The following is a 24489-nucleotide window of genomic DNA, read 5'->3' as shown; positions in this document are numbered from 1 at the left end:
GGCCTCTCTTCCCGCCCTCTATGGCTTCGGAAGTGAAACCGGAAGTGCCTCTAGCGCGCTGCCGCGTCTCTATGGTGCGCGCCGCGCCTCTACGCCTCCCGCCCGGCAGGCGGCGCTGCACCGCTCCCGCGTCGCCGCTCTGGCCCGCCGCCGCCCCCTCGCTGGTTTCTCCATCCGGGGTCCCGGCGCTGCGCATGCGCGGTGCGGGTGGCGGCGCGGCGAAATGGCGGCGGAGGGGCCGGAGGCTCCGGCCAGCCCCGGGCGCGGCGGGGCCGAGGGGGCGCTGGGGGACGGCGGGGACGGCGGTACCGGCCCTCCCGGTGAGCCCCAGGGCGAGAGAGAGGGTCTGAGAGGGGGTGGGGTAAAGCGGCGGGATTTGGGGCGTGGGGGAGGGGGCTGTGGGGCAGGTCTGGGGTGGATGGGACTTGTGGGGGGAACTGGTGATTAATGGGAGGGGGAGGCAATGGGGTGGGGGGCCTGAGGAGAGTTGGCGGGGGGGTGTTTGTGGGGCTGAGGAGGGGGCTGTGGGGCAGGTCTGGGGGCAGGTGGGACTTGAGGGGGAACTGGGCATTAATTAGGGAGGAGGTAGGCTATGGGGTGGGGGTCCTAAGGGGAGGGGGCGGGGAGGGGCCCTGTGGGGTTGAGGAGGGAGCTGTGGGGCAGGTCTGGGGGCGGATGGGACTTGTAGGGGACTGGGGGCTGATTAAGGAGGGGGGCGGCTATGGGGCACGGGGCCTGAGGGGATTTGGGAGGGGGGCGGCTATGGGGCAGGGGGCCTGAGGGGATTTGGGGTGGGGGCGAGGTGGGGAAGGGTCTATGGGGCAGATAGGACTCGTTGGGGAGAACTGGGGGCTAATGGGGGGAGCTGTGGGGCAGAGAAGAGGGGTCTGTGGAGCTGGGGAGGGGCTGTGGGGCAGGTCTGGGGCAGGAGGCACTTATGGGGGGGGACTGGGGATTAATGGGAGGGGGAGGCTGTGGGGTAGGAGGCCTGAGGGGATTTGGGGAGGGGGCTGTGGGGCAGGTCTGGGGGTGGGAAGGAGGCCTGGGATGCTGTGGGGGAACTGGGGATTAATGGGGGGGGCTGTGGGGTCTATGGGAAGGGGCAGAGCTTGGGGGGGGGCACCGGGACTGCTGGGACCCCCGGCGCGAGGGCACCCAGCGTTAACAGTGCGCCATCGTCCGTGTGTCCGTCCCGCTCCCCCCAGCCCCCGCAGCAGAGCTGCCGCCCCCCACCCCCGCCTCCGCCGAGGAAGAGGAGGCGAAGAAGAACCACAGCGACGCTGCCGCGCCCCCCCCCATCCCACAGAGCTGCAACGGCGCCGCCGCCCCTCCCCCCGAGCCCGAGGAGCCCCCCCCGGCCGCGCCGGAGGAGCCCCCGCCCCCCCGGGAGCCCGAGCCCCCCGCGGAGGAGCCCACCCTCACCTACCCCCTCGACTTCGAGAAGTTCTGGCACGCGGCGCGCAGCAACCCCCACGACTTCACCGCCTGGACCGAGCTCCTGCAGTACGTCGAGCAAGAGGTGATTCAAACCCTCGTTAGGGCGTGCCGGCCCGTTAAAACCAGACCTAAACCTGGCCCCGAGCCCCCGGCCCCGTTAAAACCGGAATTAAAACTCACCCCAATGCCCTGGCCCCGTTATAACTGGAATTAAAGCTCTCCCCGATCCTCTGGCCCCGTTAAAACCCGATTTAAAACTGGCCTCAAGCCCCCGGCCCCATTAAAACTGGAATTAAAACCCCAATGCCCTGGCCCTGTTACAACTGGAATTAAAGCTCTCCCCGATCCTCTGGCCCTGTTAAAACCAGATCTAAACCTGGCCCCGACCCCCCGGTCCCGTTAAAACTGGAATTAAAACTCACCCCAATGCCCTGGCCCCGTTATAACTGGAATTAAAGCTCTCCCCGATCCTCTGGCCCAGTTAAAACCAGACTTAAAACTGGCCCCAAGCCCCCGGCCCCGTTAAAACCGGACCTAAAACTGGTCCTGATCCCCCAGATCCTTTAAACTAGACCTAAAACTGGCCCTGATCCCTAGGTCCTCTTGAAACTGGAATCAAACTGGTCTCAATCCCCTGGCCCTGTTTAAACCACACCTAAAACTGGCCCCGATCCTGTGGCCCCGTTTAAACCAGACTTAAAACTGGCCCTGATTCCCTGGCCCTGTTTAAACCGGACTTAAAACTGGCTCTGATCCTCTGGTGCTGTTTAAACCAGACTTAAAACTGGCCCTGATCCCCCAGGCCCATTAAAACCGGACCTAAAACTGGCCCCGATCCCCCAGGCCCATTAAAACTGGACCTAAAACTGGCCCCGATCCCCCAGCCCTGTTAAAACTGGACTTAAAACTGGCCCCGATCCCCCAGCCCTGTTAAAACTGGACTTAAAACTGGCCCCGATCCCCCAGCCCTGTTAAAACCAGACCTAAAACTGGCCCTGATCCCCCGGCCCCATTAAAACCTGTGTTAAAACTCAAGTTTAGCTGCTCATCATGTTAAAACTTTCGTTAAAACTTGCTTTGATCTGCTGGTCCCATTAAAACCCTTGTTAAAACTTGTCCTGAGCTGCTGCTCCCGCCAAAACCTTCGTTAAAACCCATCTTAAGCCGCCAGCCTCGTTAAAACCCTAATTAAGACTCACCCTGGCACAAACCACGTGGAATCCTCCGCTGCCCAGGGCTGGCTTTTTCGTGACGGAGGCGATTCCTCCCGCGTAATTATCGACCGCAGTTAATAAGTAGGTTATTAGAGGACCCTTTACGCTCAACTGCTCTTCTTTTTGTCACAAAACCGCCTGGTTTTCCCCCAAAACCCGCTGCAGAACCACCTCTTTGCCGCCCGCAAAGCCTTCGACGCCTTCTTCGCCCACTACCCCTACTGCTACGGCTACTGGAAGAAATACGCCGACATGGAGCGTCGCTTCGACTGCAGACGGGAGGCCGAGGAGGTGCGGGGTGGGGGGCCCCCACGCCGGTTTTGGGGGTCACCCCCCTGTTTGGTGGGCAGCTAGGGGTGTTTTGGGGGTCCCCATGCCATTTTGGGGTGTCACCCCCCTGTTTGGGGGACAGGCAAGGGGTGTTTTGGGGGTCCCCGTGCTGTTTTGGGGTGTCACCCCCCTGTTTGGGGACAGACAAGGGGTGTTATGAGGTTCCCCGTGCCATTTTGGGGTGTCACCCCCCTGTTTGGGGACAGACAAGGGGTGTTTTGGGGGTCCCTGTGCCGTTTTGGGGTGTCACCCCCCTGTTTGGTGGGCAGACAAGGGGTGTTTTGGGGGTCCCCGTGCCATTTTGGGGTGTCACCCCCCTGTTTGGGGACAGACAAGGGGTGTTATGGGGTTCCCCGTGCCATTTTGGGGTGCCACCCCCCTGTTTGGGGACAGACAAGGGGTGTTTTTGGGGGTCCCTGTGCCGTTTTGGGGTGTCACCCCCCTGTTTGGTGGGCAGTTAGGGGTGTTTTGGGGTTCCCCGTGCCGTTTTGGGGTGTCACCCCTCTGTCTGGGGGACAGGCAAGGGGTGTTTTGGGGTTCCCCGTGCCATTTTGGGGTGTCACCCCCCTGTTTGGGGGCAGACAAGGGGTGTTTTGGGGGGTCCCTCTGCCATTTTGGGGTGTCACCCCCCTGTTTGGGGACAGACAAGGGGTGTTTTGGGGGTTCCCTGTGCCATTTTGGGGTGTCACCCCCCTGTTTGGGGACAGACAAGGGGTGTTTTGGGGGTCCCCGTGCCATTTTGGGGTGTCACCCCCCTGTTTGGGGACAGACAAGGGGTGTTTTGGGGGTCCCCGTGCCGTTTTGGGGTGTCACCCCCCTGTTCGGGGACAGGCAAGGGCTGTTTTGGGGTTCCCCATGCCATTTTGGGGTGTCACCCCCCTGTTTGGTGGGCAGTTAGGGGTGTTTTGGGGGTCCCCGTGCCATTTTGGGGTGTCACCCCCCTGTTTGGGGACAGACAAGGGGTGTTTTGGGGGTTCCCTGTGCCATTTTGGGGTGTCACCCCCCTGTTTGGGGACAGACAAGGGGTGTTTTGGGTGTTCCTGTGCCATTTTGGGGTGTCACCCCCCTGTTTGGGGACAGACAAGGGGTGTTTTGGGGGTCTCGGTGCCGTTTTGGGGTGTCACCCCCCTGTTTGGGGACAGACAAGGGGTGTTTTGGGGGGTCCCCGTGCCATTTTGGGGTGTCACCCCCCTGTTTGGTGGGCAGTTAGGGGTGTTTTGGGGGTCCCCGTGCCATTTTGGGGTGTCACCCCCCTGTTTGGGGACAGACAAGGGGTGTTTTGGGGGTTCCCTGTGCCATTTTGGGGTGTCACCCCCCTGTTTGGGGACAGACAAGGGGTGTTTTGGGTGTTCCTGTGCCATTTTGGGGTGTCACCCCCCTGTTTGGGGACAGACAAGGGGTGTTTTGGGGGTCTCGGTGCCGGTTTGGGGTGTCACCCCCCTGTTTGGGGACAGACAAGGGGTGTTTTGGGGGTCTCGGTGCCGTTTTGGGGTGTCATTCCCTTTCTGGGGGCAGTTGGGGGTGTTATGGGGTTCCCCGTGCCATTTTGGCGGGCACCTCCACCCCATTTCCCCACCGCTTTCCCGCCCAAACAGCGTTTCCTCCCCATTTTGGCCCGCCGCCCGTTGTTCCCACCCCCGTTCCCAGCCGTTTTTGGGTGGTTTCCCCCCATTTTGGGCGCTGGGCCGGGCACCCCGACCCCTCGCGGCTCCCCGGGGCCGCCGGGTGACGCTCGGTGTGTGTCCCCCCGCCCCGGGGCAGGTGTTTGAACGAGGGCTTCAGTCCATCCCCCTCAGCATGGACCTGTGGATCCACTACATCTCCTACCTCCAAACCACCCTGGACATGAATCTTCCCGAATCCATCCAAAAAATCCGCGGGTAAGTCCCGGAGGAGGCGTCGGGCAGCTCCGGCGATGGCCGCTCCGGCGATGGCCGCTCCGGCGGCGCCCGCCTTCACCCTCCCCGTCTCTCTCCGTCAGCGTTTTCGAGGCGGCGGTGGCGGCGGCCGGCATGGATTTCCGCTCGGATAAATTGTGGGAGCTCTACGTGGAGTGGGAACGGGAACAGGGAGACCTGCGAGCCGTCACCGGCATCTACGACCGCGTCCTCTCCATGCCCACGCAGCTCTACAACCATCACTGGGAGAAGTACGTAACCCCCTCCCGCGCGGAAAACGCACCCGGGGGGTAATGAAATGCCTGGGGGGCGAAATATCCCCATGGAAAATGGCCTGGGGGTGAAATATCCCCATGGAAAATGGCCCTGGGGTGAAATATCCCCACGGAAAATGGCCCGGGGGTGAAATATCCCCATGGAAAACGGCCCAGGGGCGAAATATCCCCACGGGAAATGGCCCGGGGGTGAAATATCCCCATGGAAAATGGCCCGGGGGTGAAATATCCCCATGGAAAATGGCCCTGGGGTGAAATATCCCCACGGAAAATGGTCCGGGGGTGAAATATCCCCAAGGGAAATGGCCCGGGGGTGAAATATCCCCATGGAAAATGGTCCGGGGGTGAAATATCCCCACGGAAAATGGCCCTGGGGTGAAATATCCCCACGGAAAATGGCCCGGGGGTGAAATATCCCCACGGAAAATGGCCCTGGGGCGAAATATCCCCACGGGAAATGGCCCGGGGGTGAAATATCCCCATGGAAAATGGCCCGGGGGTGAAATATCCCCATGGAAAATGGCCCGGGGGTGAAATATCCCCATGGAAAATGGCCCGGGGGCGAAATATCCCCATGGAAAATGGCCCTGGGGTGAAATATCCCCAAGGGAAATGGCCCGGGGGCGAAATATCCCCACGGGAAATGGCCCTGGGGTGAAATATCCCCAAGGGAAATGGCCCGGGGGCGAAATATCCCCACGGAAAATGGCCCGGGGGCAAAATATCCCCACGGAAAATGGCCCGGGGGCGAAATATCCCCACGGAAAATGGCCCGGGGGTGAAATATCCCCATGGAAAATGGCCCTGGGGTGAAATATCCCCATGGAAAATGGCCCGGGGGTGAAATATCCCCATGGAAAATGGCCCGGGGGTGAAATATCCCCATGGAAAATGGCCCTGGGGTGAAATATCCCCATGGAAAATGGCCCGGGGGCGAAATATCCCCATGGAAAATGGCCCTGGGGTGAAATATCCCCATGGAAAATGGCCCGGGGGTGAAATATCCCCAAGGGAAATGGCCCGGGGGTGAAATATCCCCATGGAAAATGGCCCTGGGGTGAAATATCCCCATGGAAAATGGCCCGGGGGCGAAATATCCCCATGGAAAATGGCCCTGGGGTGAAATATCCCCATGGAAAATGGCCCGGGGGTGAAATATCCCCAAGGGAAATGGCCCGGGGGTGAAATATCCCCATGGAAAATGGCCCTGGGGTGAAATATCCCCAAGGGAAATGGCCCGGGGGCGAAATATCCCCAAGGGAAATGGCCCGGGGGTGAAATATCCCCATGGAAAATGGCCCTGGGGTGAAATATCCCCATGGAAAATGGCCCGGGGGCGAAATATCCCCAAGGGAAATGGCCCGGGGGTGAAATATCCCCATGGAAAATGGCCCGGGGGTGAAATATCCCCATGGAAAATGGCCCGGGGGCGAAATATCCCCACAGAAAATACTTGTGGCAATAAAACATCCCCTTGGAAAATACTCAGGAAGTAAAATATCCCCAGGGAAAATACTCAGGAAGTAAAATATCCCCAGGGAAAATACTTGGGGGCAAAATATCCCCATGGAAAATAATCAGGGAGTAAAATATCCCCTTGGAAAATACCTGTGGGTAAAATATCCCCTGGAAATAGTTGTGGCAATAAAATATCCCGTGTGAAAACACTCAGGGGGGCAAAATATCCCCACAGAAAATAGCTGGGGGTAAAATACCCCCATGGAAAATCCTGGGGGAATAAAATATCCCCACAGAAAATACTTGTGGCAATAAAATATCCCCAGGGAAAATACTCAGGAAGTAAAATATCCGCAGGGAAAATAGCTGGGGGTAAAATAACCCTGTGAAAATAGTTGTGGCAATAAAATATCCCTATGCAAAATACTTGGGGGCAAAATATCCCCAGGAAAATACCAGGGGGGCAAAATATCCCCAGGGAAATACCTGGGGGGGAATAAAATATCCCCAGGGAAATACCAGGGGGAATAAAATATCCCAGGGAAATACCTGGCGGGGGAATAAAATATCCTCAGGGAAATACCAGGGGGAATAAAATATCCCCAGGGAAATACCTGGGGGGGGAATAAAATATCCTCAGGGAAATACCGGGGGGAATAAAATATCCCCAGGGAAATACCGGGGGGAATAAAATATCCCCAGGGAAATACCTGGGGGGGGAATAAAATATCCCCAGGGAAATACCTGGGGGGGAATAAAATATCCTCAGGGAAATACCGGGGGGAATAAAATATCCCCAGGGAAATACCGGGGGGAATAAAATATCCCCAGGGAAATACCAGGGGGGGGAATAAAATATCCCCAGGGAAATACCTGGGGGGGGAATAAAATATCCTCAGGGAAATACCGGGGGGAATAAAATATCCCCAGGGAAATACCGGGGGGAATAAAATATCCCCAGGGAAATACCTGGGGGGGGAATAAAATATCCTCAGGGAAATACCTGGGGGGGGAATAAAATATCCTCAGGGAAATACCGGGGGGAATAAAATATCCCCAGGGAAATACCGGGGGGAATAAAATATCCCCAGGGAAATACCGGGGGGAATAAAATATCCCCAGGGAAATACCTGGGGGGGGAATAAAATATCCCCAGGGAAATACCTGGGGGGGGAATAAAATATCCTCAGGGAAATACCTGGGGGGGGAATAAAATATCCTCAGGGAAATACCTGGGGGGGAATAAAATATCCTCAGGGAAATACCTGGGGGGGAATAAAATATCCTCAGGGAAATACCTGGGGGGGGAATAAAATATCCTCAGGGAAATACCTGGGGGGGGAATAAAATATCCTCAGGGAAATACCTGGGGGGGGAATAAAATATCCTCAGGGAAATACCTGGGGGGGGAATAAAATATCCTCAGGGAAATACCTGGGGGGGGAATAAAATATCCTCAGGGAAATACCTGGGGGGGGAATAAAATATCCTCAGGGAAATACCGGGGGGGGGAATAAAATATCCTCAGGGAAATACCTGGGGGGGGAATAAAATATCCTCAGGGAAATACCTGGGGGGGGAATAAAATATCCTCAGGGAAATACCTGGGGGGGGAATAAAATATCCTCAGGGAAATACCTGGGGGGGGAATAAAATATCCTCAGGGAAATACCTGGGGGGGGAATAAAATATCCTCAGGGAAATACCTGGGGGGGGAATAAAATATCCTCAGGGAAATACCTGGGGGGGAATAAAATATCCTCAGGGAAATACCAGGGGGAATAAAATATCCCCAGGGAAATACCTGGGGGGGGAATAAAATATCCCCAGGGAAATACCTGGGGGGGGAATAAAATATCCCCAGGGAAATACCTGGGGGGGGAATAAAATATCCCCAGGGAAATACTGGGGGGGGAATAAAATATCCCCAGGGAAATACCGGGGGGAATAAAATATCCCCAGGGAAATACCGGGGGGAATAAAATATCCCCAGGGAAATACCGGGGGGAATAAAATATCCCCAGGGAAATACCGGGGGGAATAAAATATCCCCAGGGAAATACTGGGGGGGGAATAAAATATCCCCAGGGAAATACCTGGGGGGGGAATAAAATATCCCCAGGGAAATACTGGGGGGGGAATAAAATATCCCCAGGGAAATACCTGGGGGGGGAATAAAATATCCCCAGGGAAATACTGGGGGGGGAATAAAATATCCCCAGGGAAATACCGGGGGGAATAAAATATCCCCAGGGAAATACCGGGGGGAATAAAATATCCCCAGGGAAATACCTGGGGGGGGAATAAAATATCCCCAGGGAAATACTGGGGGGGGAATAAAATATCCCCAGGGAAATACTGGGGGGGGAATAAAATATCCTCAGGGAAATACCGGGGGGAATAAAATATCCCCAGGGAAATACCTGGGGGGGGAATAAAATATCCCCAGGGAAATACCTGGGGGGAATAAAATATCCCCAGGGAAATACCGGGGGGAATAAAATATCCCAGGGAAATACCTGGGGGGGGAATAAAATATCCCCAGGGAAATACCGGGGCGGAATAAAATAACCCCAGGGAAATACTGGGGGGGGAATAAAATATCCCCAGGGAAATACCGGGGGGAATAAAATATCCCCAGGGAAATACCGGGGGGAATAAAATATCCCCAGGGAAATACTGGGGGGGAATAAAATATCCCCAGGGAAATACCGGGGGGGGAATAAAATATCCCCAGGGAAATACCGGGGGGAATAAAATATCCCCAGGGAAATACCGGGGGGAATAAAATATCCCCAGGGAAATACCTGGGGGGAATAAAATATCCCCAGGGAAATACTGGGGGGGAATAAAATATCCCCAGGGAAATACCGGGGGGGGAATAAAATATCCCCAGGGAAATACTGGGGGGAATAAAATATCCCCAGGGAAATACCGGGGGGAATAAAATATCCCCAGGGAAATACCTGGGGGGGGAATAAAATATCCTCAGGGAAATACCTGGGGGGGGAATAAAATATCCCCAGGGAAATACCGGGGGGGGAATAAAATATCCCCAGGGAAATACCGGGGGGAATAAAATATCCCCAGGGAAATACCGGGGGGAATAAAATATCCCCAGGGAAATACCTGGGGGGAATAAAATATCCCCAGGGAAATACTGGGGGGGAATAAAATATCCCCAGGGAAATACCGGGGGGGAATAAAATATCCCCAGGGAAATACCGGGGGGAATAAAATATCCTCAGGGAAATACCGGGGGGAATAAAATATCCCCAGGGAAATACCTGGGGGGGAATAAAATATCCCCAGGGAAATACCGGGGGGAATAAAATATCCCCAGGGAAATACCTGGGGGGGGAATAAAATATCCCCAGGGAAATACCGGGGGGGGAATAAAATATCCCCAGGGAAATACTGGGGGGGGAATAAAATATCCCCAGGGAAATACCGGGGGGGGAATAAAATATCCCCAGGGAAATACCGGGGGGGGGATAAAATATCCTCAGGGAAATACCGGGGGGGGAATAAAATATCCCCAGGGAAATACCGGGGGGGGGATAAAATATCCTCAGGGAAATACCAGGGGGAATAAAATATCCCCAGGGAAATACCTGGGGGGGAATAAAATATCCCCAGGGAAATACCTGGGGGGAATAAAATATCCCCAGGGAAATACCGGGGGGAATAAAATATCCCCAGGGAAATACCGGGGGGAATAAAATATCCCCAGGGAAATACCTGGGGGGGGAATAAAATATCCCCAGGGAAATACCTGGGGGGAATAAAATATCCCAGGGAAATACCGGGGGGAATAAAATATCCCCAGGGAAATACCTGGGGGGGGAATAAAATATCCCCAGGGAAATACCTGGGGGGAATAAAATATCCCCAGGGAAATACCGGGGGGAATAAAATATCCCCAGGGAAATACCGGGGGGAATAAAATATCCCCAGGGAAATACCGGGGGGGGAATAAAATATCCCCAGGGAAATACCTGGGGGAATAAAATATCCCCAGGGAAATACCGGGGGGGGGAATAAAATATCCCCAGGGAAATACCGGGGGGAATAAAATATCCCCAGGGAAATACTGGGGGGGGAATAAAATATCCCCAGGGAAATACCTGGGGGGGGAATAAAATATCCCCAGGGAAATACCGGGGGGGGAATAAAATATCCTCAGGGAAATACCTGGGGGAATAAAATATCCCCAGGGAAATACCGGGGGGGGGAATAAAATATCCCCAGGGAAATACCGGGGGGAATAAAATATCCCCAGGGAAATACTGGGGGGGGAATAAAATATCCCCAGGGAAATACCTGGGGGGGGAATAAAATATCCCCAGGGAAATACCTGGGGGGGGAATAAAATATCCCCAGGGAAATACCTGGGGGGAATAAAATATCCCCAGGGAAATACCGGGGGGAATAAAATATCCCCAGGGAAATACCTGGGGGGGGAATAAAATATCCCCAGGGAAATACTGGGGGGAATAAAATATCCCCAGGGAAATACCTGGGGGGAATAAAATATCCCCAGGGAAATACCGGGGGGAATAAAATATCCCCAGGGAAATACCTGGGGGGGGAATAAAATATCCCCAGGGAAATACCGGGGGGAATAAAATATCCTCAGGGAAATACCTGGGGGGGGAATAAAATATCCCCAGGGAAATACCGGGGGGAATAAAATATCCCCAGGGAAATACCAGGGGGAATAAAATATCCCCAGGGAAATACCTGGGCAGCCCAACGGTGACCGTTCCCTGTGCCGGGACCGCCGGGCTCGGCGTGTGTGTCCCCCCCTCCAGGTTCAAGGAGCACGTCCTCCACAACCCCCCGAAGGACATCTTGTCCCCGGAGGAGCTCCTGTGGGTCCAGTCCAAGCTGGCCACCGACCCCGTGCCCAAACCCCCGGAGCCGGAAGGGTCGGAAGCGCCGCCAGGAGAGGATCTGCCCCCCGGCGTGGAGGGGAAAGCGGCGGCGGCGGCGGCTGACGCCCAGGTAGGCCCCCAAAAGTGGGGGTTGGGGGGTCTCTGGGAACCCCCGCAGTTTCCCACCTGCATCCCGTTTCGTTCCCAGGAGGATTTAGACCAGGAAAAAATCCGGGAGCTGGTGATCTCCATGCGGCAACAAATCTACGCTCAAAACGAGGCGGAAGTCAGCAAACGCTGGAATTTCGAGGACGGGGTACGTAGGGTTGGATCGATCGCCCCGGTATCGCCACAAACCCCCCAAAACCCCACCTAAAACCACCTAAAAACCCCCTTTTTTCACCCCTGCGCCCCAATTTTCCCGGCAGATCAAGCGTCCCTATTTCCACGTGAAACCGCTGGAAAGGGCTCAGCTGCGGAATTGGCGGGATTATCTGGATTACGAAATGGCGGCCGGCTCGCACGAGCGCACCATCGTCCTCTTCGAACGCTGCGTCATCGCCTGCGCCCTCTACGAGGAGTTTTGGATCAAGGTGAGGCCCTCGCGACGGTCCCGTCCCCCCCCGCCCCGTCCCCCCACCCTCTTTTCCCACAGCTGGATTCCCCCCATCCCAAAATACCTGTCTCAAACCCCAAAATACCTGTCTCAAACCCCCAAAAAATCTCGTCTCAAAACCCCCAAAAAAATCTCGTCTCAAAACCCCCAAAAACCCTGTCTCAAAACCCCCAAAAAATCTCGTCTCAAAACCCAAAAAAATCTCGTCTCAAACCCCCAAAAAATCTCGTCTCAGAACCCCAAAAAAACCGTCTCAAAACCCAAAAAACCCCTGTCTCAAAACCCCAAAAATCTCGTCTCAAAACCCCCAAAATCTCGTCTCAAACCCCAAAAAAATCTCGTCTCAGAACCCCAAAAAAACCCTGTCTCAAAACCAAAAAAACCCCTGTCTCAAAACCCCAAAAATCTCGTCTCAAAACCCCCAAAATCTCGTCTCAAAACCCAAAAAAATCCATCTCAAAACCCCTAAAAATTCTCGTCTCAAACCCCAGAAAAAAAAAGAAAAAAAAAAAAAGATGTCTCAAAACCCCCAAAAACCCGTCCCAAAACCCATCTCAAAACCAAAAAAACCCCTCAGTTCCTAAAACCAAAAACACTGTCTCAAAACCCCCAAAAAACCCCGTCCCAAAATCCCAGTTTCAAACCCCAAAATAACCGGTCTCAAAACCCCAAAATCCCATCTCAAAAACCCATTTCAAAAACAAATAACCTGTCTTAGAACACAAAAAACTCGTCTCAAAACCCAAAAACCCAGTCCCAAAGCCCCAGAAATCCATCTCAAAGCCCCAAAATTCTCATTCCAAAACCCCAAAACCGTCCTGAAACCCCAAAACCCATCTCAAAACCCAAAAACCTCATCGCAAAAGCCCCATTTCAAACTCCAAAAAGCCCGTCCCAGAACCCCAAAAAGCCCGTCTCAAAACCCCAAAAAACCTGTCTCAGAACCCAAAAATCCTCTCCAAAAAAAACCAAAACCCGAAAACCCCATCCTAAAACCCAAAAAGCCCATCCCAAAACCCCCAAAAACCCATTGCAGAACCCAAAAAACCTCTCAAAAAAAACCCCAAAATCTGTCCCAAGAACCAAAAACTCCAGCCTAAAAACTGAAAACCCAGTCTCAGAAAACCCCAAAACCCCTGACCCAAACCCCAAAAAACCTATCCCAAAAACCCGCCCCAAACCCCCCAAAACCCGTCTCAAAACCCCCAAAAACCTGTCTCAAAAAGCCCAAAACCTGTCCTAAACCCTCCAAAACCCATCCCAAAAACCTCAAAAATCCCTCTCAAAAACCCCCAAAATCCATCCCAAAACCCTGTCTCAAAAACCCCCCAAAACCCGTCTCCAAACCCCCCAAAAACCAGTCTTAACCCCCCCAAAATCCATCTCAAACGCCCCAAAAAATCCATCTCAAACCCCCCAAAAATCCATCTCAAAAACCCCAAAAATCCATCTCAAAAACCCCAAAAAATCCATCTCAAAAACCCCCAAAATCCATCTCAAACCCCCAAAAATCCATCTCAAACCCCCAAAAATCCATCTCAAAAACCCCAAAAATCCATCTCAAACCCCCCAAAAAACAGTCTTAACCCCCCCAAAATCCGTGTCAAAAACCCCAAAAATCCATGTCAAAACCCCCAAAAATCCATCTCAAACCCCCCCAAAAACCCATCCCAAACCCCAAAAAAACCTTCTCAAAAACCCCCAAACCCATCTCTAACCCCCAAAAAACCCATCTTGAGCCCCCCAAAACCCGTCTCAAACCCCCAAAAAACCATCTCAAACCCCCCCAAAAAATTGTCTCAAACCCCCCAAAAACCCATCCCAAAAAAACCTTCTCAAAAACCCCCAAAAACCCATCTCTAACCCCCCAAAAACCCATCTTGAGCCCCCCAAAACCCATCTCAAAACCTCCAAAACCCATCTCAAAACCCCCAAAACTGTCCCAAACGCCCAAAAAACCATCTCAACCCCCCCAAAAACCCATCAAACCCCACCCAAACCCCCCCCAACCCCCTCCCCTCATAAAGGACCCGCTGGGTTTGGGGGCTTATTTTTACCCCCTCCCCCGACGGACGCCGGGGGCTGCTTTTAACTTGATTTTTTTTTATTATTATTATTATTTTTACTTCTTCCTCCTCAAAACCACTTCTCTAACACCCGTTTTTCTTTAACTCCCGCTGCCTCGGCCCCCCCCGCCCGCGGCACCTCCCCCCGCCTAAGAGGGCGCAGGAAATTCGGAAGAGAGGGGTCTTAACGTGAGTGCCCCCCACCCGACTCAGCGCATCCCCGCCCGGCCGGGCTGGGGGGGCAACGCTCACGCGTCCGTCTGTCCGTCCCCCTCTTTTCCACCTCTTTTTTTTGGGCTTTTTTTGGGGGTGTTTTCTCCCCCCCCCCCCCCCCCTTACAGTACACCAAATACCTGGAAAACCACACGGTGACGGGGGCCAGGAGCGTTTTTCAGCGAGCCTGCGGTTACCACCTGCCCCGAAAACCCAACATCCACCTCCTCTGGGCGGCTTTTGAGGAGAAACAAGGTGAGGGAGCCCCGAAACGGAGCGGTTTGGGGGGGCGGCGGGATCAAAAATGGCGCTTTTCGAGGCGTGGGGGGTGGGGGCGGGGCGCGGCTGGCGCCAAAATGGCGCCGTGTTGGAGCCGAGGCGCCATGTTGGAGCCGAGGCGCCATGTTGGAGCCGAGGCGCCATGTTCTCCTCATGAACGCTCCCGGTTTTGAGGGAAGATGTGGCGTTTCGCACCAAAACGCTCCATTTTTTTGGGCTGAGATGCTGCTTTTTTGCCCCAAAATGCTCTGGTTTTAGGCTCGGACGCCACGTTTTGCTCCTAAATGTTCCGGTTTTGGGCTGAGACACCACATTTCTCTCCAAAATGCTCCGGTTTTTGGATGAGACGTCAAATTTCACCCCAAAATACTTCCATTTTGGGGTGGACGAGACTCATTTTGCCCCAAAACGCTCCGTTTTGGGGCCTGAGATAATGTATTTCATCCAAAAACATTCCATTTTTAGGCCGAGATGCTGCTTTTTGACCCAAAATGTTCCGTTTTTGTGCTGAGACGCCACATTTTCCTGCTAAACGTTCCAGTTTGGGGCTGAGATGTCAAATTTCACCCCAAAATTCTTTTGTTTTGGGGTGGACGAGACGCAGTTTGCCCCAAAAGCTCCATTTTAAGGCTGAAACACCACATTTCACCTCAAATCACCCATTTCTGGGGACAGAGATGACGTGTTTCTTCCCAAAACGCTTCGGTTCTGGGCTCGGACGCCATATTTTGCTCCTAAATGTTCCGGTTTTGGGCTGAGACACCACATTTCTCTCCAAAATGCTCCCGTTTTTGGATGAGACGTCAAATTTCACCCCAAAATACTTCCATTTTGGGGTGGACGAGACTCATTTTGCCCCAAAACGCTCCGTTTTGGGGCCTGAGACGATGTATTTCATCCAAAAACATTCCATTTTTAGGCCGAGATGCTGCTTTTTGACCCAAAATGTTCCGTTTTTGTGCTGAGACGCCACATTTTCCTGCTAAACGTTCCAGTTTGGGGCTGAGATGTCAAATTTCACCCCAAAATTCTTTTGTTTTGGGGTGGACGAGACGCAGTTTGCCCCAAAATGCTCAATTTTCAGGCCAAATGGCTGCATTTCACCCCAAAACGCTCCTTTTTTGGCGCTGAGATGTCAAATTTCACCCCGAAATGCTTCCATTTGGGGTGGACGAGACTCATTTTGCACCAAAATGCTCCATTTTAAGGCTGAAACACCACGTTTCACCTCAAATCACCCATTTCTGGGGACAGAGATGACGTGTTTCTTCCCAAAACGCTTCAGTTTTGGGCTCAGACACCATGTTTTGCTCCTAAATGTTCCGGTTTTGGGCTGAGACACCACATTTCTCTCCAAAATGCTCCGGTTTTTGGATGAGACGTCAAATTTCACCCCAAAATACTTCCATTTTGGGGTGGACGAGACTCATTTTGCCCCAAAACGCTCCGTTTTGGGGCCTGAGACGATGTATTTCATCCAAAAACATTCCATTTTTAGGCCAAGATGCTGCTTTTTGACCCAAAATGCTCCGTTTTTGTGCTGAGACGCCACATTTTCCTCCTAAACGTTCCAGTTTGGGGCTGAGATGTCAAATTTCACCCCAAAATTCTTTTGTTTTGGGGTGGACGAGACGCAGTTTGCCCCAAAATGCTCCATTTTAAGGCTGAAACACCACATTTCACCTCAAATCACCCATTTTGGGGGGCTGAGATGACATGTTTCTTCCCATAACGCTCCATTTTTGGGCCGAGATGCTGCTTTTTGGCCCAAAATGCTCCATTTTCAGGCTGAGACTCCACATTCTCCTCCTAAACGTTCCAGTTTGGGGCTGAGATGTCAAATTTCACCCCAAAATTCTTTTGTTTTGGGGCAGAGAAGATGCAGTTTGCCCCAAAACGCTCCATTTTCAGGCCAAATGGCTGCATTTCACCTCAAAACGCTCCATTTTGGGGCTGAGTTGTCACATTTTGTCCCTAAATCCTCCTTTTTCAGGCTGAGACGCTGCGTTTTACCCCAAAATGTGCTGGTTTTGGGTGGCAGGGTTGCATCTCACCCCAAACCCCTCCTCTTTTGGGCCAAAACGTTGGAATTCCACCCCAAAAATGCTCTGTTTTCTGGCAGAGGGGCCACATTTCACCCCAAACCCACTCCACCTTGACCCCCATAATCCCCCCCCCGGGACCCCCATAATCCCCCCCCGGGACCCCCATAACCTCCCCCCCGGGGACCCCCATAACCCCCCCCAGGACCCCCATAACCTCCCCTGGGGACCCCCATAACCTCCCCTGGGGACCCCCATAGCCACCCTGGGGACCCCTATAACCACCCCAGAACCCCTGTAACCACTCCAGGGATCCCCATAACTGCTCTGGGGACCCCCGTAACCACCCTGGGGACCTCCATAACTGCCCTGGGGACCCCATAACTGCCCCAGGGACCCCCATAACCACCCCAGGAACCCCTGAACCACTCTGGGGACCCCCGTAACCACTCCAGGGATCCCCGTAACTGCCCCGGGGACCCTCATAACCCCTCTGGGGACCCTCATAACTGCCCCAGGAACCCCTGTAACCACCCGGGGACCCCCATAACCACCCCAGGGACCCCCGTAACCCCTCTGGGGACCCTCATAACTGCCCCAGGAACCCCTGTAACCACCCGGGGGACCCTCATAACTGCCCCAGGAACCCCCATAACCACCCAGGGACCCTTGTAACTGCCCCAGGGACCCCCAAAACCACCCCAGGGACCCCCATAACCCCTCTGGGGACCCCCGTAACTGCCCTGGGGACCCCATAACCACCCCAGGGACCCCCGTAACCACCCTGGGGACCCCCATAACTGCCCCGGGGACCCCATAACTGCCCCGGGGACCCCCATAACCACCCCAGGGACACACATAACCCCTCTGGGGACCCCCATAACTGCCCCAGGAACCCCTGTAACCACCCCAGGAACACCTGTAATCACCCGGGGGACCCTCATAACCCCTCTGGGGACCCCCGTAACCCCTCTGGGGACCCCCATAACTACCCAGGAACCCCTGTAACCACCCGGGGGACCCCCCTAACCACTCTGGGGACCCTCATAACTGCCCCAGGAACCCCCGTAACCACCCGGGGACCCTTGTGACTGCCCCGGGGACCCCCATAACCCTTCTGGGGACCCCCGTAACCCCTCTGGGGACACTCATAACTGCCCCAGGAACCACCGTAACCACCCGGGGGACCCTTGTAACTGCCCCGGGGACCCCCATAACCCCTCTGGGGACCCCCATAACCCCTCTGGGGACACTCATAACTGCCCCAGGAACCCCTGTAACCACCCGGGGGACCCCCATAACCCCTCTGGGGACCCTCATAACTGCCCCAGGAACCCCTGTAACCACCCGGGGACCCTTGTAACTGCCCCAGGGGCCCCCAAAACCACCCCAGGAACCCCTGTAACCACCCTAGGAACCCCTGTAACCACCCAGGGGACCCCCATAACCCCTCTGGAGACCCCCATAACCCCTCTGGGGACCCCCAGAACCCCTCTGGGGACACTCATAACTGCCCCAGGAACCCCTGTAACCACCCGGGGACCCTTGCAACTGCCCCAGGGACCCCCAAAACCACCCCAGGGACCCCCATAACCCCTCTGGGGACACTCATAACTGCCCCAGGAACCCCTGTAACCACCCCGGGGACCCTCATAACCACCCCAGTAACCCCCGTAACTGCCCCGGGGACCCCCCAAAACCCACCCCGCTTATACCTCTCACCCTCTCCAGGCAACCTGGACGAAGCGCGGCGCATCCTCCGCTGTTTCGAGGAGGTGGTGCCGGGTTTGGCCATGGTGCGGCTGCGCCGCGTCAGCCTGGAGCGCCGGCAGGGCAACCTGGAGGAGGCGGAGGCGCTGCTGCTGGAGGCCATGCGCGCCAACGAGGGGCTGCCCCTCGCCTCCTTCTACGCCGTCAAATTGGCTCGGCAGGCCTGCAAGGTGCAGAAAAACCTCGGCAAAGCTCGCAAGGTGCTGGTGGAAGCCCTGGAAAAAGATCCGGTGAGGGAAAAAGAGCTCGTTTAGGGCGAGTAATGAGCGGGGAGGGGTGGGGAGAGGGCGGCGGGTCCCCGTCCCCCGCCACCACCACGGCTCGTTCCGGGGTTGTGGGGTGGGATTTCGGGTCCCTCTAAACCTCGTCATCGCTTCGATGTGGTCTGGGGGAGCTGGAGGGCTCGTGGTTGGGCCCTGGAGGTGCTGGAAACCCCTTTTCAGGGACCCGTGAGAGCCTCTGAGGGACCCACAAACCCCTTCTGGGCTCTGTCGCCCCACTTTGAACCCCACAAATGCCTTTTGGGGACCCACAAACCCCTTTTAGGGACCCACAAACCCCTTCTGGGGCTCTGTCGCCCCACTTTGACCCCCACAAACGCCTTTTGGGGACCCACAAACCCCTTTTAGGGACCCATAAGCCCCTTATGGGGCTCTGTCACCCCACTTTGACCCCCACAAATGCCTTTTGGGGACCCACGAACCCCTTTTAGGGACCCACAAACCCCTTCTGGGGCTCTGTCACCCCGCTTTGACCCCCACAAACGCCTTTTGGGGACCCACAAACCCCTTTTAGGGACCCACAAACCCCTTCTGGGGCTCTGTCGCCCCACTTTGACCCCCACAAACGCCTTTTGGGGACCCACAAACCCCTTTTAGGGACCCACAAGCCCCTTCTGGGGCTCTGTCACCCCACTTTGAACCCCACAAACGCCTTTTGGGGACCCACAAACCCCACAGACCCCATTTGGAGACCCACAAACCCCATTTGGGGACCCACAAACTCCTTCTGGGGCTCTGTCACCCCACTTTGAACCCCACAAACACCTTTTGGGGACCCACAAACCCCTTTTAGGGACCCACAAACCCCTTCTGGGGCTCTGTCGCCCCACTTTGAACCCCACAAATGCCTTTTGGGGACCCACAAACCCCTTCTGGGGCTCTGTCACCCCACTTTGAACCCCACAAACGCCTTTTGGGGACCCACAAACCCCTTTTAGGGACCCACAAACCCCTTCTGGGGCTCTGTCGCCCCACTTTGAACCCCACAAACGCCTTTTGGGGACCCACAAACCCCATTTGGGGACCCACAAGCTCCTTCTGGGGCTCTGTCACCCCACTTTGAACCCCACAAACGCCTTTTGGGGACCCACGAACCCCTTTTAGGGACCCACAAGCCCCTTCTGGGGCTCTGTCACCCCACTTTGAACCCTACAAACCCCATTTTGGGACCCACAAACCCCTTCTGGGGCTCTGTCACCCCACCTTGGACCCCACAGACCCCATTTGGGGACCCACGAACCCCTTCTGGGGCTCTGTCGCCCCACCTTGAACCCCACAGACCCCATTTGGGGACCCACGAACCCCTTCTGGGGCTCTGTCGCCCCACCTTGAACCCCACAGACCCCATTTGGGGACCCACGAACCCCTTCTGGGGCTCTGTCGCCCCACCTTGAACCCCACAGACCCCATTTGGGGACCCACGAACCCCTTCTGGGGCTCCGTCGCCCACCTTGAACCCCACAAACCCTATTTGGGGCTTTATAGACCCCTCGTGGAGGCCCAGAAAACCCCTTGGGGGCTCTGTAACCCCACTTGGAGCCTTATAAATCCCTCTTGGGGGGCCCCACAAACCCCACGAGGGCTCCATAAATCCAGCTCAGGTGCCCCCAAACCCACTCAGGGCCCCCTAAATACCATCTGGGCCCCCCAAACCCACTCAGGGCCCCCTAAATCCCACATGGATGCTCGTGGGACTCTAAATCCTACTCGGGGCTCTCCAAACCCCACTGGGGGCTCCCCAAAACCCTCTGAGGACCCCACAGTCCCACTCAGGGGTCCCCAAACCCCCCTGGGGACCCCACAGGCACCCTTGGGGCTCCTCCAAACCCCACTGCGGACCCCATAACCTCATGGGGAGGGTCTCCAAACCCCCCTGGGTACCCCACAGCCCCACACGGGGGGTCTCCAAACTCCACTGGGGACCCCACAGCCCCACTTCGGGGTCCCCAAACCCCTCTTGGGACCCCACAGGCACCCTTGGGGCTCTCCAAACCCCACTGAGGACCCCACAGCCCCAATTGGGGGTCCCCAAACCCCTCTTGGGACCCCACAGGCACCCTTGGGGCTCTCCAAACCCCACTGAGGACCCCATAACCTCATGGGGAGGGTCTCCAAACCCCACTGGGAACCCCACAGCCCCACTTGGGGGTCCACAAACCTCTCTTGGGACCCCACAGGCACCCTTGGGACTCTCCAAACTCCACTGGGGACCCCACAGCCCCAATTGGGGGTCCCCAAACCCCACTTGGGATCTCCCAGGCACCCTTGGGGCTCTCCAAACCCCACTGGGGACCCCATAACCCCATGGGGGTGCTCTCCAAACCCCACTGGGGACCCCACAACCCCACTTAAGGGTCCCCAAACCCCTCTCGGGACCCCACCCGCCCCGACCCCGGGGACCCCCGAAGCTGACGGGGCGGTGGGTGCAGGACAACGCCCGCCTCCACGCCAACCTCCTGGAGATGGAATTCGGGGCCGACGTCCGACAAAACGAAGGCAACACCATGAGCTGCTTCGAGCGGGCGCTGCGCAGCCCCCTCCCCGACGAAGCCAAAGTCATCTTCTCCCAGCGCCGCGTCGAGTTCCTCGAGGATTTCGGCTCCAGCATTCACAGGTCAGGGATCAGGGGAGGGAAAAGACACCCCCCAAACCCCCTCCCCCCGCCACGGTGGTCCCGAAAAGGGGCCGCTCCCCCCGGCGAGCTGCCCCCTGAGCTCCCCCCGCTCCCCACAGCCTGCTGACGGCCTACGACGAGCACCAGAAGATCCTCAAGCAGCACGCGGCGCGCAAGAGGGCCCCCGAGAACGGGTGAGGGGCCCCTTCGTCCCCCCCTTTTCTCCCGTTTGTCCAGTTTTCTCCCCTTTATCCCCGTTTTTCTCCCCTTTTATTCCCCCAATTTCCCCTTTTATTCCAATTTGCTCCCTTTTTATTCCTCCAATTTCCCCTTTATTCAATTTCTCCCCCTTTATTCCAATTTCTCCCCTTTTATTCCAATTTCTCCCCTTTTAATTCCTTCAATTCCGCCTTTTATTCCCAAATTTCACCCTTTATTCCCCAAATTTCACCTTTTATTCCCCAAATTTCACCTTTTATTCCCCAAATTTCACCCTTTTATTCCAATTTCCCCCTTCTTATTCCCCTAATTTCTCCCCCAACTTTTCCACCCCAATTTCTCCCCTTTCCCCCCAACTTCTCACCTTTCTCCCCCAAATTTCTCCGCTTCTCCCAATTTTTCCCATTTCTCCCCTTCCCCCCCCAAATTTCTCCTTTTCTCCACCAAATTCTCCCTCCAAATTCTCCCAATTTCTCCCCTAATTTCTCACCTCTCCCCCATTTCTTGTCCTCCCCCAATTTTTCCCCTTTCCCCCAATTTCTCCCCTTCTCCCCCAATCTCTCCCCTTCCCCTCCCTTTTCTCCCCCAAATTTCTCCCCTTGCCCTGCAAATTTCTCCCTTTTCCCCCCAAATTCTCCCTCCAAATTCTCCTTCTCCCCCCAATTTCTTCCCTTTTCCCCCCAATTTCTCCCCTTTTCCCCCAATTTTTTCCCTTTTCCCCCCCAATTTTTCCCTTTCCCCAATTTTTCTTTTCCCACCACTTTCTCCCCTTCCCCCCATTTCCATTTTCTCCCCTTCCCTACCCTAATTTCTCCCCCCAATTTTTCCCCTTCCCCCATTTCCTCCCTCCCTTTTCCCCCAATTTCTCCCCTTTTCCCCCCCAATTTTTCCCTTTCCCCAATTTTTCTTCTCCCCCCAATTTCTCCCCTTCCCCCATCTCCTCCCTCCCTTTTCTCCCCCCAATTTCTCCCCCCATCTCCTCCCTTTTCTCCCCCAATTTCTCCCCCCCATCTCCTCCCTTTCTCCCCCCAATTTCTCCCCTTCCCCCCCCAATTCCCCCCCCCCAAATCACCCCTTTTCCCCCCCAATTTTCTCTCCCCCCCCCCCCCAGCTCGGACGAACCCGACGACAAACGCCTCCGCCCCGACGAAGCCTCGGGCCTTTTGGGTCCCCTCAACTTCCCCGCTTCGGGGGGGGACGTGGGCTCCAACCCCTCCGCCTACAACTACTGGTACCAGGTCAGTGGGGGGGCCGGGCCGGGCTCCTGGGGCTGCGCCGGGGCGGGGGCGACGCTCACGGCCCCCCCTCTGTCCCCCCAGCACGGCTACGGCGCCTACAGCTACCAGACGCCGTGGAACTACAACCAGTACTACTCGCAGAGCTGAGCCGGGACCCCCGCGGCCCCCCAACTCCTCCCCTCGCCCCCTTTTCTAAACCCTCCCTTTAGTAAAAACACGTTTCTGTACATTTTTTTGGGCCCCCCCCCCCTCCTGTTTTGGGGGTGGGGGGGATGTAAATAAAGAAGCGGCGCTGCAAGGAGCCCCCCCGGCGCTCGCCGGCAGCGTTTATTTTTGGTTTGGGGGGGTCTCGGGGCTCGCCGGAGGGGTTTGTTCCGCTTGGGGGGGGGGGTTCGATGCCGTTTTGGGGTCCCCCCCGGTGCTCAGGAGGAGGTTTACAGCGTGTTTTGGGGAGCTTTTCCCACTTCGGAGAGGTTTTCACCCCATTTTGGGGTCCCCCCTGGCGCTCGGGAGCAGGTCTACACCTTGTTTTGGGGCGTCTCGCCCGCTTCAGAGGGCTCCGACTCCGTTTCGGGGTCCCCCCCCCGCTCCCACTCCTGCCGACATCCCGTTTTGGGGAGCCCCTGACACTCACGAGGGGCTGTGACCCAATTTCAGGGTGTCTCTGCTGCTCTCAAACAGCCCCCCACCCCCCCATTTTGGGGTCACCCACAGTCCCCCCCCATTTTGGGGTACCCCACTGCAGGTGAGCAGCCCCCCCCATCCCATTTCAGGGTCCCCCACTGCTCACAAACAGCCCCCCCCCCCCATTTTGGGGTCACCCACAGTCCCCCCCCATTTTGGGGTACCCCACTGCAGGTGAGCAGCCCGCCCCCACCCCCATTTCAGGGTCCCCCACAGCCCCTCCCCATCTCGGGGTCCCCCACTGCTCACAAACAGCCCCCCCCCGCCCCATTTTGCTGTCCCCCACTGTTCACAACCACCCCCCATTTTGGCCCCCCCGCTCATGAGCGGGCTCCCCCCATTTCGGGATCACCCACAGCCCCCCTATTTCGGGGTCCCCCCCCACTCACAAGCCCCCCCCCATTTTGGGGTCCCTCCTGAGCGCCTTCGACTCCTGCTCCTCACCACCGCCTTTCCCTCGATTTTAGGGGGGTGTCCCCCCCCCAAGCCCCCTCCCCGCCATTTCGGGGTCCCCTTTAGCCGCTCCCGAACCGGGGGCCCCCCCCGGGTGTGTTTCGGGGTGTCAGAAGCCCCTCTGCAGCAGCCACTCCCGCAGCTCCCCCTCCCAGCGCCCCTTGAAGCGCAGGCTCCCCGTCACCTCGTTCACCTGCACCTCCGGCTCCTTCCCCCCGCGCCCCCCCAAAAACGCCCGCAGCTCGCGCTCCAGCGCCTGCAAATGGAGAAAAAGGGGGGGGGGGGGGTGTCAGCACCCCAAAACCCCTCCGGGCCCCCCCCCCAGACGCCCCCCACTCACCCAAATGTCCCCCTCGACGTGCCGCAGCTCCGTCAGGCGCCGGTTGCTTTTCCGCAGCCGGGGGTAAACGGGCAGGTTGTGGAGCCGCGAGCGGCGGACGAAGTAAGGGAGGGGCTGGGGGGGTCCTGGGGGGGGGAGCAGCGGTTGGAGACCCCCCCCGGGGGAAAACACCCCCCTCCTGGGGG

The 24489-nt window shown here is 56.4% G+C and overlaps 2 protein-coding genes across 2 annotated transcripts in view; one reads left to right on the top strand and one right to left on the bottom strand.

Moving 5' to 3' along the window:
- The first annotated feature begins 189 nt into the window (after nucleotides 1-189).
- On the top strand, nucleotides 190-23128 carry LOC135310293 (pre-mRNA-processing factor 39-like). The gene is made up of 14 exons (XM_064437524.1): nucleotides 190-320; nucleotides 1206-1519; nucleotides 2817-2942; nucleotides 4743-4861; nucleotides 4963-5130; nucleotides 11427-11619; nucleotides 11698-11805; nucleotides 11918-12082; nucleotides 14513-14639; nucleotides 18437-18705; nucleotides 21186-21370; nucleotides 21490-21564; nucleotides 22701-22827; nucleotides 22909-23128. The coding sequence occupies exons 1-14, from the start codon at nucleotides 224-226 to the stop codon at nucleotides 22972-22974; spliced, it is 2139 nt and encodes a 712-aa protein (XP_064293594.1). The 5' UTR covers nucleotides 190-223; the 3' UTR covers nucleotides 22975-23128.
- Nucleotides 23129-23909: 781 nt separating this feature from the next.
- MRPL49 (mitochondrial ribosomal protein L49) overlaps nucleotides 23910-24489 on the bottom strand; it is a 1449-nt gene continuing 869 nt past the window's right edge. Inside the window, exons 2-3 of the mRNA XM_064437469.1 lie at nucleotides 24305-24482; nucleotides 23910-24220 (exon numbers count right to left, since the gene is read on the bottom strand). Of these exons, the coding sequence (XP_064293539.1) occupies nucleotides 24074-24220; nucleotides 24305-24482 (325 nt within the window). The 3' untranslated portion in view covers nucleotides 23910-24073. The remainder of the gene's footprint in view (nucleotides 24221-24304; nucleotides 24483-24489) is intronic.

This window comes from Phalacrocorax carbo, chromosome 32, assembly GCF_963921805.1.
Source record: "Phalacrocorax carbo chromosome 32, bPhaCar2.1, whole genome shotgun sequence".
NCBI classification, from domain to species: domain Eukaryota; kingdom Metazoa; phylum Chordata; class Aves; order Suliformes; family Phalacrocoracidae; genus Phalacrocorax; species Phalacrocorax carbo.
This window is presented reverse-complemented; position numbering and strand designations above follow the sequence as displayed.